General features: G+C 51.8%; 1 protein-coding gene across 1 annotated transcript in view; it reads left to right on the top strand.

Annotated features, from left to right (window-relative positions):
* Nucleotides 1-14866, top strand: part of IGSF3 (immunoglobulin superfamily, member 3) — a 69153-nt gene that overhangs the window by 52332 nt on the left and 1955 nt on the right. The window contains exons 6-7 of the mRNA XM_010567252.1: nucleotides 7920-8330; nucleotides 10094-10501. Of these exons, the coding sequence (XP_010565554.1) occupies nucleotides 7920-8330; nucleotides 10094-10501 (819 nt within the window). The remainder of the gene's footprint in view (nucleotides 1-7919; nucleotides 8331-10093; nucleotides 10502-14866) is intronic.

Here is a 14866-nt window from a genome sequence, read left to right as displayed (position 1 = left end):
TCTTGGGGAAGCTCTTGCTTTTTCCAGGCCAGCGGCATGTCCCAGCCAGTGGTCTCTGGCTTATCCATGGCTAGACCTGGAGGCTGTGGACTTCCCAGCTTTCTCCATCCCTGCAGCTACACACACAGCCTTTTCTGTATATGCTCACAGATGTATGGCTTCTGGGCTTTAAAGAGACTTTCTGGGTCACATATGCATGCTTCCCTGAGGCCCTGCTTTGTAACCTGCTAGTTTGTTAGCTGCTCCGCAGACTCCAGCGTGGCACGGCTGGTAATCTCAGGCTGTCCCTTAGCTGAGCAGATGTCCTTGTCACAGCCTGCAGTCTTTGTGCCACAGCATGAGGCATGCAGCAATGGTCTTGACCCGCTACCTATGTGCTTGGTAAGTCAGCAGTCTGACTGTGTGGCTTTTGAGGGGGGGGGCATCAGGCTGCTTGTCAGTAGATTTGGCTGGTGCAGTGCTCACCTATGGGGCTGAAGCTGGTGGGGGTACAGCAGGGCAGGCAGGTCCACCGCAGAGTTTGAGGAGAGATGCTTTGCCACGGCCACAGCACCCTGTAGTAGCATTTTGAGTGCATCAAGCTGCGCTTCCCCAAGCTGCAGTAGTAGAGTGTGCTTCAGGGCACATGCCTGTGCTTGGGGCTGAATTTTGGGCTGGGGCTGTTGGAATGGGTGATGGTCAGCATGGATGTGCACAGCTATTTAAGTACCCAGCTCGTCTTGCTGCAGCAGCAGGCTGTGAGGCGAGGGAACACCTGCTGGGCTGTGGACTTTACAGCAACTTGCTGAACATACTGAAATGTGGGTCACTTGGTGGTTTATTCCTGGCCTCTTTCTGCCCCTGAGAGGAGGTGGGTCACACCCAGCTCCTAGGTTTGCTCCTGGGGCTGGGAGCACCCCCCAGTCCATGCTGCAGGAAGCACTATTTGCAGCGTTCATACAAGGAACGGTAAATTTGGGGAGAAGTGTCGTGTAGCTGATTCTTAGCAAAAGTACTTGCAGGCAGAGTCAAGCCTCTCAAACCCCAGGGGATTGGGGGTAGCATTTAGATGGCACCCAGGGTGATACCAGGGGACATGGCCTGGGTGGGTGAAGGCTTGCCTGCTCCTTCCCGCTCCACGCAGGGCTTCTGCCCTGGCACAGCCCTCTGTGGAAGGGCTGTCATGCCATCTCTGCAGGGGAGTCAGGCAGGAGAGAGCAGAGTCGGATTAACAGCCTGTCTGATTGCAAGCAGACAGTACTGACCCTGCAAGGGGGGAGGGGGGAAAAAAAACGTGACCCACATCTATCTAGACTAGCAGTTATTCGGTTTGGTGACTTGTCCAGGCACCTGTCTTCTCTATACCAGAAAGTAGGAGCATGCAAAAATGAGGATTTAGCTTTACAAAATTAGTAGGCTAGAGAGGTTGCAGGAAGACCTGCAAAGATGGGAGAGCTCCAGCCGTAGATCTTTATCGCTGCCGCAGACAGACATACATTCTGCTTTTGTTTGCATGTCCAACCCAGAGCAGCCCACCTGCAACCAGGACCTGAGCAGTTTGGGGACCATAGAAACTTTCGGCATCGCTCTGAAACGAGCGCTGCTGAAGGTCAGGATGGCAGGTTGGTGTTCAAAGTCGAAGCCTCTGGTCTTTTGTCTGCCTGCTTGGGAGAGGGCAGCAGCTGATCCTTCCTCAGGAAACAGTTAACGCTGTCTCTCCTTCCCATGACTGCTCCCCCAGTAATTCAATCATGTCAGCCTGTTTGCAGGCAATAATTCATTGTTATAGGAACACTACAGTAAAGTGACAAGTTAATAATGGCAGTAATAATGGCAGGCAAAGTCTAATGCTATTTCCCTTTCTCCTGCTCCTGTTGCACCAGCAGCCTCCTATGTTGGCTAATGCAATTTGCAACCTCGCTAATCCAGTTTCAGGAGGACTTGTGTTCTGTTAGAATAGCAGGAGTCGGGAGCTGTGCTGCCATGTTCCTGCCATCTCCAGGGAGGCTGCCCTGGTGCTGGAAGTCTTTGTCTCTACTTTGCTGTGATTTCTATGCCATGGTTAAGCCCAATGAGCAAGGTCCTCCTAGGAGCGTCTCATCTTCTTCCCTCTGTGAATGCTTTTCCTCTGATGCCTCTTCTCTGAAAGGGCTCACCCATCTTTCCCTTTTGAACTGTTGGTTTGCTTTCAGCTAACCTGGTAAACATGAGTCACCCACCCCTCGCCATGCTGAGTCAGAAGGCTGGCATGTACTTGCTTGACTCCCTAGTTCCCCATGGTCATGAACGCTGGTGTCCTTGTAACGTGTGTGGAGCTGGTGGAGGCTCTTCAGCCCTGCTTTGTGGAAGGGAGAGAGGCTGGCAGAGGGCTGAGTGTTAGTGCATGTCTAAACCAGTGGCCAGGCAGTGACCTGCGCACAGGTCTTTTGAATCCCAAGTGAACATCCCCTGGGAGGAATTTGGGCACTGAGTGCTTTTCGGGCCCTAGTGAGGGAAACAATGAGGCACCTCTGGGTTGTGACCACAGGCTGAGGCACTGGCTGAGTTTATGCCAAAAGCCTGGCCAGTGCCCTTCAGGATTGTATGCTGAGGGTGCTGGGGAGAGATGGATTCCTCATAGGAAGAGTCACCTTGGGGCTGTGCTCCTGGAAATGAGTCTCTCCTGACTGGCCTGCTAAATCCCATGTCTGGTGTTAAACTGGGGATGGGTTCGGGTTGAGTTGGCCTCATTTCTGCTCCCCACCACCACACACACACCTCAGCACAGTGAAATCCCAATGGAGGCTTTTAAAAGTAGGACATTCCTCAGGAAAACTTTTTGCAACACTTCATCAGTTCTCTCCAGGCAAGAGTGTCTTCTGGAGGAGCTCTCTCCAGAGGGCAGCAGCCTCCGAAATGGGACACTGTCTCCCTGCTACGGTGACAGGGCACCCCGGGGGCTCTGTGGGCTGGTGGTGGCTGTCCTCCTGCCCACTCCTTCTGCACCACGGCCACTGGCTCCTGCGGAGCTGGCTTCTTCCCCAGCCAGCGGCCCCCTCCCCCTTTGCTGCAGAGCAGCATGCTGGGCTTTTGTATGGGGCTTTTTTAGGGGGAGGGTATCTTCCGCTGCAATTAAACATCGCCATTCCCAGGACTCAGTAATAGTGGCTCCCAGGTGGGAAGTAAACTCCTGCTGTTGTATTTTCTTGCTGCCTAGAAGGGAAGATGATGTAAGGAGTCTGAGACAGAGCATCTTTTTATCACATAATTTTTAGGTACAGATTGCGAAGTGCTTCAGTAAAGGTAAGTGTTGTAACCCCTGCTTGATGATTAGGAAACAGAGGGGAGGGAGCCAAGTGGATTCACCATAGCAGTGAGTCAGCAAAAAAGCTGTGAATCACCTCACTGCCTCTGTCCTCCTCCTCTGATGACTGCTTTCCCTTCCCCCAAATATTTGTATAACTGTGCTTACCACATGCCAAGCTTGAGGAGACTGATTGCCTGCTTGATGGTGTGTAGGAAAACCCTACCACATATATCAGCTTGTAGAGCACCTAGCTCTGTCATAGCCTGCTGTGGTTGTAAGGTGTGTCCGACCTGGCCCCCCAGCCCAGAGCTGCAAGCTTTGAGGACCAGAGGCTGGTTCCGAGACAATGCATGTCCCTACAAATGAGTGGGGACATTTTCCTCGGCCTGGGAAGTAGTGCAAAGGTACTGTGATGCTGGAGGATGGTCTGTGAAGTGAGGTGTCTAGTAAGTGTATCGGCTGTGGACACCGAGTGTCTTTGCCAGCCTCTCCACCTGAACAGGCATGTAAAGTCCCCTGTGTCCTGGCCAGGCTCCAGCCTGAGTCATCACCCATTTAACCTCCTGAAGCTCCTCCAGCCGAACCATCGGGATACCCTCAGCGGTGCGGGAGTGCATGTCACTGTGCCATCGGAGAGCTGATGTCTTCTGCCCTGGCACTGCCTGCAGGGCCCCTGCCCGAGCACCACTGCAGAGTTCAATGCCTGCACATGTTCTTCACACAGGTTGCATGGCTTCAGAGGGGCTGGGAGACCAGACTGGCTTAAAAAAAAAAAAGAGGGTTGTAACCATGACTTGTTGCCAGTGTAAATTGAAAGCTTTAATAGCGTACGTAAGGCCAATTACAGTACATCAAGGTATGATATCCTCTTTACTGGCACCCTCCAGGGAGCCGGGAGACATTGTGGCAACAGGATTATGGTTTGCAGATGATATGCACGATAACTTCACCTAGACACATGCACCTGCTTCCATCACTAAGCAGATGTTCAGGAGGCTGTTAAGAGAACATCAGCCTCTTGACAGCGCAGCAGAAAATGCCATGTAACCGTGCCTGCTCACATCGCTGCGCCCACCACCTTCGCTGCTTGACAGAGGGCTGGAGCAGCCCTGCCCTGGCACACCAAAACCCCAAGCCCTAGGGCAGACCGGATCACCTCAGCATTTGAAGGCCGAGCCCTCTCCTGGCTCTCTGCCCAGGCAAATCCCCGAGCCGAGAAAGGGAGTTTCCCCCCTGTCAGGAGGGCGAGGTTTGGCTGGCTCAGTGCCTGGGGTGTCAGTCTTCTTGCAATCTCATTCATGCGCCAGCAGCTACAATCATTTCCATGTCATGGCAGGCGTCTTTAAACATGACCTGGCAAGCTGCATGGGACGTAGAGAGACCCACTTTGCGCTGGAGTCAACTTACCACCAGGATGGAAGGAGATGGACTCCCTGGTGTTCTATTGTACCATCACCCTGGACCACTAACTTCAGGATTATTTTTTTTTTCCCCTTTTTAAATCATTTTCCCAAATGCAAAATGAGCTTTTCGCATATCTGTGAATGGTGGCTGATGGTCATCCCTGTGGGAGAGCAGAAGCGTGAGCCACCCCGCAAAGCTTCCCATGTCTTAACCAGACTGCAGGCAGAGGATCTCTCCTCTACATGAGCAAGCGAACCAGCCTGCAGCCTGAAGGTGAAGCTGCCCCAAGGTAACCTGTGTGCCACAGTGTTTCCAACTCAGCAGTTTTAAGCCTTTGGTCTGTAAAAGCCGTGAATTATTCCTATAGGATCTGCAGAAGGTAATGAAGGAGAGGTAGGTGCACATTTACTATGCAGGAGCCAGCGCCTGGATGGGGAAGCATTTGGTGTTCACAGATTGGAAAAGACTGAGAATTTCCTCTTTAATTCTCTGGGAAGGAAACAAAACCTGCACTTGCATCTTCTGTGGTGTGCCTCCGTTAGGAAAATAAGTCATGTTAGATGAGAAGTGCATTGGCAGAGGTGTCATTACGTATCACTGATACCTCTAATCTAGACGAAACTTCACACATGGTGTTACGAACCTGTGCAAGTGCATGCAGTCTAGCAAAGGGAAGACCTGTAATTCCCTGCCAGGGCCTGCTGCTCTGACTGGTAGCAGCAGTAGACATGATCATCTCATCAAGATTTGGGGGACTCTGTGCATGCGTGCGCAAGTTCCTGAATGCTGGCTGCAGTGGCTGCCAAGGAGGGCTTGGAGGGCTGGGGTGCGTGCGTGAAATTTAAAAACTCATTTTTGCCAGAGTTAGTAAGATTTCTTGCCCATCACCCTCACCCCCACAAAAGAAGAAGTCTTCCCAAGTGTTGAATGGGAGCAGGGAGAGCTGCACAGAGGCCATCCCAGAGCCAGCATGATCTCAGGGGTCGTGCTGTTTGTACATAGTGAGAATTGCCGTGATTATGGTCTGGGAACAGGCCCTCGCTGCTTCAGTGAAATAAATCTGTTAGCCCAAACATGAGACTTAAAACTACTCCGTGCCCATCCTCCTCATTTTTATCTCCTGGAGGTGCCACGGTGTGGGAAGAGCACTGGGAGGGATGCTTGCGTCTCAGCAGCTCTGATCTGTGTGTACCCTGGCTTTGTCTCTATGTATGTGTTGATATTGAGCAACCCCACCACATGCAGCATGTGTATATACTGCATTTTAATAGATATAGGGCTACTGACTTAACATACACACGGTTGCTATAGTAACAGAGGTTTCCTTAGTAACGGTTGCAGAAAATAATCCAGTACCAATTAAAAATAAACTGTTTGGAAAGGGGGTTGGGGGAGAAAGGAAACTGCTGAGAATCACCTTCCCTTTTATTGGTTCATCTCCCAGGGACTTGGAAGATTGATTAATGCTTGAAATAACCTTTCTTAACCAAGAGTGAGCCAAAAAGGTGAGACAGGTGTGGGTGCGGTGGCTAAGGCTGCTGTCCTGAAGCAAAACAAAGGGGAAGGAGTGTGTCTGAAGTATGGCAGAAATACAACAGGGTGATGCTAAATCTCTCCATTAGGTTGAAGTCCCTAGGGAAGAAAAATAAGGGACTGTTTCCCTCCTTCCTTCCCTCCACTGTCTGCGGGGTAACACAGCCATCGAGTCTTTATTAGCATACTGATTAAAGCCACAGGCAATCCAGGCTCCAGGGGAACATCTAATGCGTTACCAAGATGCCCATTTCAGATGCTGTGTTAGAGCAGAAAGCGTCGCTGTGGTGGGAGTTCCCCCCTCCCATGTGATGTTGTTTGCCTGTGCCCATCCTCTCCCTTGGTTCTGTTGCTCATTGCCTGTGCCAACAGGCAGCCGAGACCCTTGGGCCCAAGGGAAGCTGGAAGCAAAGCAGGATGCAAAGCGAGGATCTCGTGCCTCGGTGAGAGAGAGGAGACGACGTTGCTTCCTCGCAAACGCAGGGTGCGTGGGATGTGTTTCCAGGGTACGGATGGGCAGAGTCCCCTGGCAGACTTCAGTTGTTCATGCCTGTGGTGCCGCGCTTCTGTCATCCCACTCGTGCCCGGGGTGCTCACTAGGTTTTGCTAAGAGATTTGCCGGCTGTCAGCAGAATCCTTTCACCTGGTGGCAAGACAGCATGCCCCCTTTCAGAGGGAAGCTGCCACGCAAGGAGAGGTGAAGGAGGGGAGGCGGTGGCAGAGCCACTGGGAGGAGTGGTGTGCCTGGCCAGGAGCTGCTCCTCTCCTCGGGTCTGTAGCCAGGAGGGCTCCCGGGCACGCCAAGCACAAGTGTCACAGGAGGGCACTTCGTGTCCTCCCCTGCGGACGGTAATGCCCTGGGTCAAGACTTGGGCAACAGGCACAGCATGAGCACATACAGGGGAGGCTTTATCTCCTGCTCCTGCAGGGGAAGAGGAATTGGAAACCAGTGTGTCTCTCTCTCTGCAGGGACAAGAGCTAATGACACTGCCTGCCGTGTCATCCTTGACGCTGTGCGACCACTTAGCTGCCCACATGGGAGCTGCAGTTGCACTTGGGAAGTCGAGGGAGGTGATGTGCCTGTGGCTTGTCCCAGACTCTGCGGTCCATGGTGGACCTGGAGCCAGATCTCCTGGATGCTGGAGCAGAGTTTGCTCCCTGCTGATCCTTTCCAGTCTGGTGCTCTTTCTTCTTTTCCAGTTGTGCCTGCGTTTGCTCCCCTAGCTATTGCGTGTCTGTGGGTTACGTGTCACTGAGATGGCTGGCATGTGACAGCAGTAGAGTCTTGTTTAATTCACTCTTCTGGAAATGGTTTTCTCTGGAACGGGTCAACAGCTCATTGCCCTGAGGTACAAGTGGTATGATTTCACTATGAAAAACCCCACTGAGTTTGGGTGTAGTCTTCTTGCTAGGTTTGGTGCCTCAGACCATGGTAAACTAAGAAAGGGAATCTTTTAAAGGACAAACTGTGAAAAAGCAGCCTCTTGCTGAGGGACGTGGTGGGAGGATCCAGGGGTAGAGTAGGGGTGAAAGAAGAGAGAAGATTAGTTAGGAGAACAACTAAATGCCTTTCTTTTAAAGGTCCAGTGCAAGTGGGACCCAGGCAAGAGCAGCCGTGCCTGTAGTTGGGGGAGGACTCTGGTCCTCCCCAGATAAGGTGAGTTTCTTTTCTGTGTTAATGACCCACCTCTCCTCATCCTCTGTTCCTCCCTCGCAGTGACCAAGCTGCAGGTGAGCAAGTCGAAGCGGAGCATCACTCTGGTGGAAAACCGGCCCATCCCCCTCAACTGCTCAGTGAAATCCCAGACCAGCCCCGACTCGCACTTCGCCGTGCTGTGGTACGTCCACAAGCCCTCTGACGCCGATGGCAAGCTCATCCTGAAGACCACCCACAGCTCGGCCTTTGAGTATGGCACCTACGCGGAAGAGGAGGGGCTGCGGGGCCGGCTGCAGTTTGAGCGCTCAGCGTCGGGGGGGCTCTTCAGCCTGACAGTGCAGCGGGCAGAGGTCCGAGACAGCGGCAGCTACTACTGCCACGTGGAGGAGTGGCTGCTCAGCCCCAACCACGCCTGGTACAAGCTGGCAGAGGAGGTGTCGGGGCGGACGGAGGTCACCGTCAAGCAGCCAGGTACAACGTGCCGCGCCAGTGGGGTCCTCTCCGCATCAGCTCTTGCGCGCGGCTCCTGAGCTCGCCGAGCTTTTCTGGGGCAACAGGGATCCTCTGCTCTTCTCTCCGCTACAGCCTTGTCACCCCCTCCTTGCATCCTCATGCCTGCGTGTCCCTGCACGAAGAGGGATGTTCTCCCCCTCTGATGTGACCCTTCTCCACGTAGGCTGAGTGGGTGTGCATTTCAGTGTCCCCACATGAAGGTTGTCCATCCCCCACGATCTAGAATGCCACTGTATCCAGCCAGGTTTCTTTATCCTCAAGAGCGTCGTGTAGCAAGAGTGTCAACTAGCGACCTACTGAGAGAGAAGTGTGTGCCTGCCTGGGAAAGCATTTTTATGTTTTGCACACAGTTTAATTTTACTCTGTGCCTGTATCCTGGCAGGCATGGGGAGCCTTGTCTCTTTTCCCTCTGCACTGTGCACGAGATGTGAGTAATGCGTTTAATGAGGTGGGGAGCTAGCTGCCAGAAAAGGAGAAATCTGCTCTGCTGGTGGTTTCCGTGGCAGCAGACATCACTAGTAAAGGTGGGCTGATGGAGGAGCTAAAGACGGCCCCCACAGGCTGGGGACAGAGCCTTCATTTTGTGCAAAGGGCGGAGGCACGGAAGCAAGCACCATCTCTGAGAGCAGCCTGGACCCCATGTGCGCTGCTGAGGCAGAGCATTGGTACTTCACAAGGAAACCTGCCTTGTCCCCACTTGCTCTGGGTGACTGTTTCTGGAGGATAAAATCTCTCAGGCAGGAGGGACGCACCTGGATAGCAGGGCTCGACTAAGATGCTTAATGCATTTTCTCTGTCTGGATTTGGTTGGCTGGGCACAAGCTCTGTGGATGGGGGTACAAGAGGGATATTGAGTATGGTCCCCAGCACAGCTTTGCCAGGTCGCACGGGACGTGCAGCAGGCCACAGCATTCTGCTCACTGCCGGTCCCAGCTCCTTGTTTCTGTCTGCAGTCCCGAGATGGCTGTGGGGTGGTCAGGGAGGGGGGAGCTGTGATCTGCCCCCTGCTTTGCATCACCCACCTCTCTCTGGGAAGTACGGTGCCTGTCGCTTGCTGCAGCAGCTGTACCAGGGAAGTCCAGACTGTGCCCCTGGGAAGAAGTCATGAAGGAGTTAGGAGTGTACAACACGTCATTTCACATAAAAGAGCTAATTGCAGTCACCCCCCCTCCCAGTGTATCAATGAAATTGTGGAGCAAAAAGCAGGGACATTCCCAAGGCAGCAAAACACCATTTGTGACTTTGCCCTCGTGCTACTTCTCGTTTTGCAGTGGTGGTTCCCTATAATCAGCTGTCCATTCTCTGCCTTGCTTTTTTCCCTTTTCCCACAACAGGAGGGCTTACTGGTTGGGGTGTGACCGAGCTACTGCTCTGCCCCAGAAAGAGGATGAGAAAAGATTGAGGTGTGACCTCCCCTCACAAGATGTCTGTGCACTTAGGACCTCCCAGGTCCTACTGGGAGATTGTGGGTTTCCAGCTCCCTGTGCTGAATGGGGCGTTGTTGGTGGGTAGCCTGAGATTTTCAGAAGACCCTAAAAACCACAATTCCTATTTTCTTTTCCTCCTCTACATTTTCGTTTTCTCTCATCGTTTTTTCCCTCGCCTTCCTTATTTCTTTCATCACACCCCAGGGTTGTGGCCATGGGAGAAGGGTTTGTAGGGAGACAAAGGACCCTTGCAGCCCTCAATCACCTTACCTTTCTAATGGCCTTTTCCCATAGATAACCGCCTGCAGGTAAACCAGACCTACAAGAACATCACAGTGCTGGAGAACCAGTGGGTGACCCTGGAGTGCCTGGTCAGCAGCCGGACCAGCCCCTCGTCCCAGCTCTCAGTGGAGTGGTACGTCTGGCGGCCAGGCCACCCAGAGAAGGAGGCGGTGGTCCGGCTGAGCCGGCAGAGCACCCTGCGCTATGGGGACCTGGCAGCGCTGGGTGACCTGCGGAGCCGGCTGCACCTGGAGAGCCCCTCCCCGGGTCTCTACCACCTCTCCATCCAAAATGCCACTGTGCGGGACAGTGGGGCCTATGACTGCCGCGTGGAGGAGTGGCTCCTCGACCCCAGCGACCGCTGGTACAAGCGGGCAGAGGACCTCTCCGGACTCATCACCCTCACTGTCAAGCAGCCAGGTGAGGAGGATCTTGTGCCAACAACCTTGAGCAGCGCTCTGCCCTCTTGGACTGAATGCATGAGTCACCATCTGTCTGCCATCAACAGTGGGTCAGGGCAGAGGGCAGGACTGCTGCACTACAGACCATGCTGATGCTTTCTTGCATGTCTTCTTGGGTGCACCCTTACTTTTCTGGAAGGGGCACAGGGCAAGCCCTGCAGACACAGCTAGATGGGCTTGGAATTTTGGCACCACTGCATCTACATATTTATATTTTTTACAGCACTTTTGGCAGATTCAGTAAGATATGCTTCCAATTTTATTCACATTTTGATTGAGAATGAGATGGGAGAAACTATCTGTGCTTCCCAGGCATGCACCCCAGGGGCAAGGTCCTTGCATGAAAAGAGGGTAGCAGAGGAGGTCAATACCCTTGCTGGTGTCCAGGCAGTTTCTCATGCTGCTGCTCCCCGTTCTGTAGGGTATGCAGCTCCAAGGGTTCATCTGTCAGTTGGGTCGAGGGCTCAGGCTTCTTGATGGGGCAGGAGTTGGCTATGAGGAGCCTGCCTCTATATGGACAAGGGGGTACTTACGGGCTTCCTGGCCACCCTCTTGCTGGTGGTAGTGGTTCAGGCAGAGCCTGCTGCCTAACACCACCGTTTTGGCCGTGCCCAGACACAGGGAGGCAGGTGTTGGATTGCCACAGGTGCTTCTTGTTCTTTCCAGGATCTAGTGGGGAAAAAAGTGCTACAGAAGTTCAAACCAGGGAGGAAACTCCAGTTTCAAAGGATTGTGAGTAGAATAGCATAGCATAGACTAGACTAGACTTTTTCAGTTGGAAGGGACCTACAATGATCATCTGGTCCAACTGCCTGACCACTTCAGGGCTGACCAAAAATTAAAGCACGTTATTAAGGGCATTGTCCAAATGCCTCTTAAACACTGACAGGGATGGGGTATTGGCCTGTTCCAGAGTTTGACCACTCTCTTGGTAAAGAAATGCTTTCTCTTGTCCAGTCTAAACCTCCCCTGGCACAGCTTTGTACCATTCCCACGCCATCTTCTCACTGGATCCCAGAGAGAAGAGATCAGCACCTTCCTCTCTACTTCCCTTCCTCAGGATGCTGCAGAGAGCAATGAGGTTGCCCCTCAGCCTCCTTTTCTCCACACTAGACAAACCCGAAGTCCTTAGCTGCTCCTCATAGGACATGCCTTCCAGCCCTTTCACCAGCTTTGTTCCCTCTTCTGGATGCATTCAAGGACTTAACATCCTTCTTAAATTGTGGGGCCCAGAACTGCACGCAGCTCTCAAGGTGAGGCCGCACCAATGCTGAACACAGCAGGATAATCACCTCTTTTGACCGGCTGGCTATGCTGCATTTGGTGCACCCCAGGATGCAGTTTGCCCTCTTGGCTGCCAGGGCACACTGCTGAACTCATATTGAGCCTGCTGCCGACCAGCACCCCCAGACCCCTTTCTGCAGGACTGTTCTCCAGCCACTCCTCTCCCAGTTCATACTTGTGCCTGGCGTTACTCTGTCCTAGGTGCAGAATCCAGGACAGAGTTATTAAATTTCATCCCATTAATCATTGTCCAATGCTCCAGTCTGTCTGGATCCCTCTGCTAGGCATCTTGTCCCTCGAGAGAGTCAACAGCACCTCCCAGTTTGGTATCATTAGCAAACTTGCTAATGGTGCATTCAACTCCTGCATCCAGGTCTTTGATAAATATATTGAACAGGACTGACCCTAGAATTGAGCCCTGAGAAACACCGTGGGCAACCAGTCACCAGCCACATGTAGCCCCATTCACTACAACCCTTTGAGCTCTGTCCTTCAGCCAGTTCTTCACCCAGCACACTGCTTATCTCACAGTTGGACAACTTGTCCAGAAGGATGCTGTGAGGGACAGTATCAAAAGCCTTACTAAAATCCAGAAAAACTACATCCACCACCTTCCCTTCATCCAGTAGGTGGGTGACCTTATCATAGAAGGGTATCAAATTAGTAAAACAGGACTTTCCCTTTGTGAATCCATGTTGACTGTGTCTGATGATTGCATTATTCTTTAAATGCTTTTTACCCAGTGTAACCGACTCCATAATTTTTCCAGGAACTGACCTTAGACTAACAGGTCTGTAGTTCCCTGGGTCTTCCCTCACGTCCTTTATGTAGATCGGAAGATCATTGGCTAGCTTCCAGTCCGCCGGGACCTCCCCAGGCTCCCAAGACCTTTGGTAGATGATCGAGAGGGGTCCTGCCGTAACATCCACTAGCTCCTTCAGTACTCTGGGATGAATCCCATCAGGCCCCATGGACTTGTGAACATTCAGCTGATACAGCTGGTCCCTTACGGTTTCAGTGTCCACAAACGGAAAGTCACTGTTCCCACACTCATGGTCCTCTGACTCAGGGGAAGAGCCCAAGGTCTATGAGTATTATTAGACACTGAGGAAAAAAAAGCATTGAAGGCCTCCGCTTTTTCCTCATCCCTATTAGATGGGTGACTATCTTCAACAAGTATTGGTCCAGTGGGTTTTTTTAGACCTCCTCTTGTTGTTAACATACTTAAAAATGCCCTTCTTGTTATCTGACACAACACTGGCCAGTTTCACCTCTTTAATTGAGCTTTGGCCTTTTTTGTCTTCTCCCTGCATATACAAACTAGAGCCCTGTAATCTTCCTGTGAAGCCTGACCTTGCTTCCAGAGATCATACCATTTCTTTTTCCTCTCAAGCTCCACAAGGAGTTCCCTGTTCAGCCAAGCTGGTCTTCTGCCTTGCTTGCTTGACTTACAACACAGCGGAATTGCCTGCTCCTGTGCTTCTAAAAGGTGGTTCTTAAAGACTGACCAGCACTTGTGGACTCCTAAGCCCTCAAAAGCGGATTCCCAGGTGCTCTGCTAAGTTTCGTCTGTTTTAACAACAGATAAGCTGCAGAGACAATTTACCTTGGAAGATACGGATTCCCTATTTTTGAGACAAATGACTCAAGATTAAATGTCTGTCTTAAAGGCTGTAGTTCAAATAACAGTTATGGTTCTCATCTGCTGGGTACTTTCCAGCATGTAAAGCAACCACTCTGCAAGTACTGCTGTGGTGCTTTATGCCTGCCCATTTCAGCAAGGTGTCAGCCTCATAACTCTGCAACGGAGCTGGCAGAAGGGTCAAATTCTGGAAAGGTTTTAATGGTCACTCCTGGCAGAGAAGATTTGTACTGTGAAGGTGGAACTCTCTCAGGACAGCACAGCCCTTATCCGCCAGGTCCTTATGTGGGAAACTTTGCTGGCCAAGATGGCTTGAGCAGAGACACCCCCCCGCCAGGCAATCCCTGTACCCTGCCTGCCCACACAGTTGTAAGTGTAGCTCTTCATCCAGGCTGAGAATTGCCAGTCCTGATGGAGGGGGGCAATGAGAGGCAGGGGAAATCCTTGACGCTCATTTTGAATTGTGGAAGGACGTGGAGTGGGAAGAAGAGAGGGAGTTGCAGGTGCACTAATTCAAGATAATTTTTTCCTAAAAGTGCTTTGTTGTTGTTTGTTTTTCTTTCATAGCAGCCAGTACTTAACAAAATGACTAAACTTGCTTGTGACTCATGTCTCATTAGTGAGGATCTTCATGCTCATCATTCAGGACTATAATCATCCACAAAGGGGGAAAAAAAACCTCTCAGCACCTTCAGACAGCAGTTCTCCTCTTTCTGCTTAACCTGCTGAGGTGGGGGAGGCTTTGTGTTGGTTTTGACAAGCCATTTCCTTCCCTTCCTCCTTTTTACCTCAGTAGTCCCTGAAATCTCAGGACCTACCTCATTCCTGTTTCTGCTGAGTCTTCCCGGGCAAGATGTGAACTGAAAAAACTCATGTTGCCTATGGCCTGAAGAGCTCTGGCCTTAATGAAGATTTTCGTTATGGGACCATTTAAAAAGTGTAGGGCAGGTGCTGTAATGAGAAGCCCCGCTGGGCACAGTAGCCCCACAGCTGATGAGAGCTGGGGGACAGCAGCCCCGTCCTGCAGGGATGCCCAGGGTCTGCGCAAGGGAGGGCTTGCCCAGCTGTCTTCACTGGAGGAGAAAGCTCCTCTCTCTTTGGCAAGCTATCGGCTTGCCCTTCCTGCTCAGCTCTCTCATCAGAAAGGGCTTTTTAATCTTTAAATGAAAGCTTATATCCAGACTGATTGCGATCCCTGGAGTATGTGTTCCCTGGCATGATGACTAAACCAAATGTTAATTGCTCTTGAAGTCAGCCTTTAATCAACTCATCTTAGATTCTGGCCACTGTATCTCAGTTAGGTAAAAACATCTCTTTAGCCTTGCAGCAAGCACTAGAGGAAAAAAATGAGAGGGAGACTTTTGGGAGCATCCTTGCTGTGTCTGTGCTGAGGACGTC

Source organism: Haliaeetus leucocephalus, unplaced genomic scaffold (assembly GCF_000737465.1).
Source record: "Haliaeetus leucocephalus isolate CR32 unplaced genomic scaffold, Haliaeetus_leucocephalus-4.0 Scaffold228, whole genome shotgun sequence".
Lineage (NCBI taxonomy): Eukaryota > Metazoa > Chordata > Aves > Accipitriformes > Accipitridae > Haliaeetus > Haliaeetus leucocephalus.
Note: the sequence above shows the minus strand (reverse complement) of the source record. Positions and strands in the feature narration are given on the sequence as shown.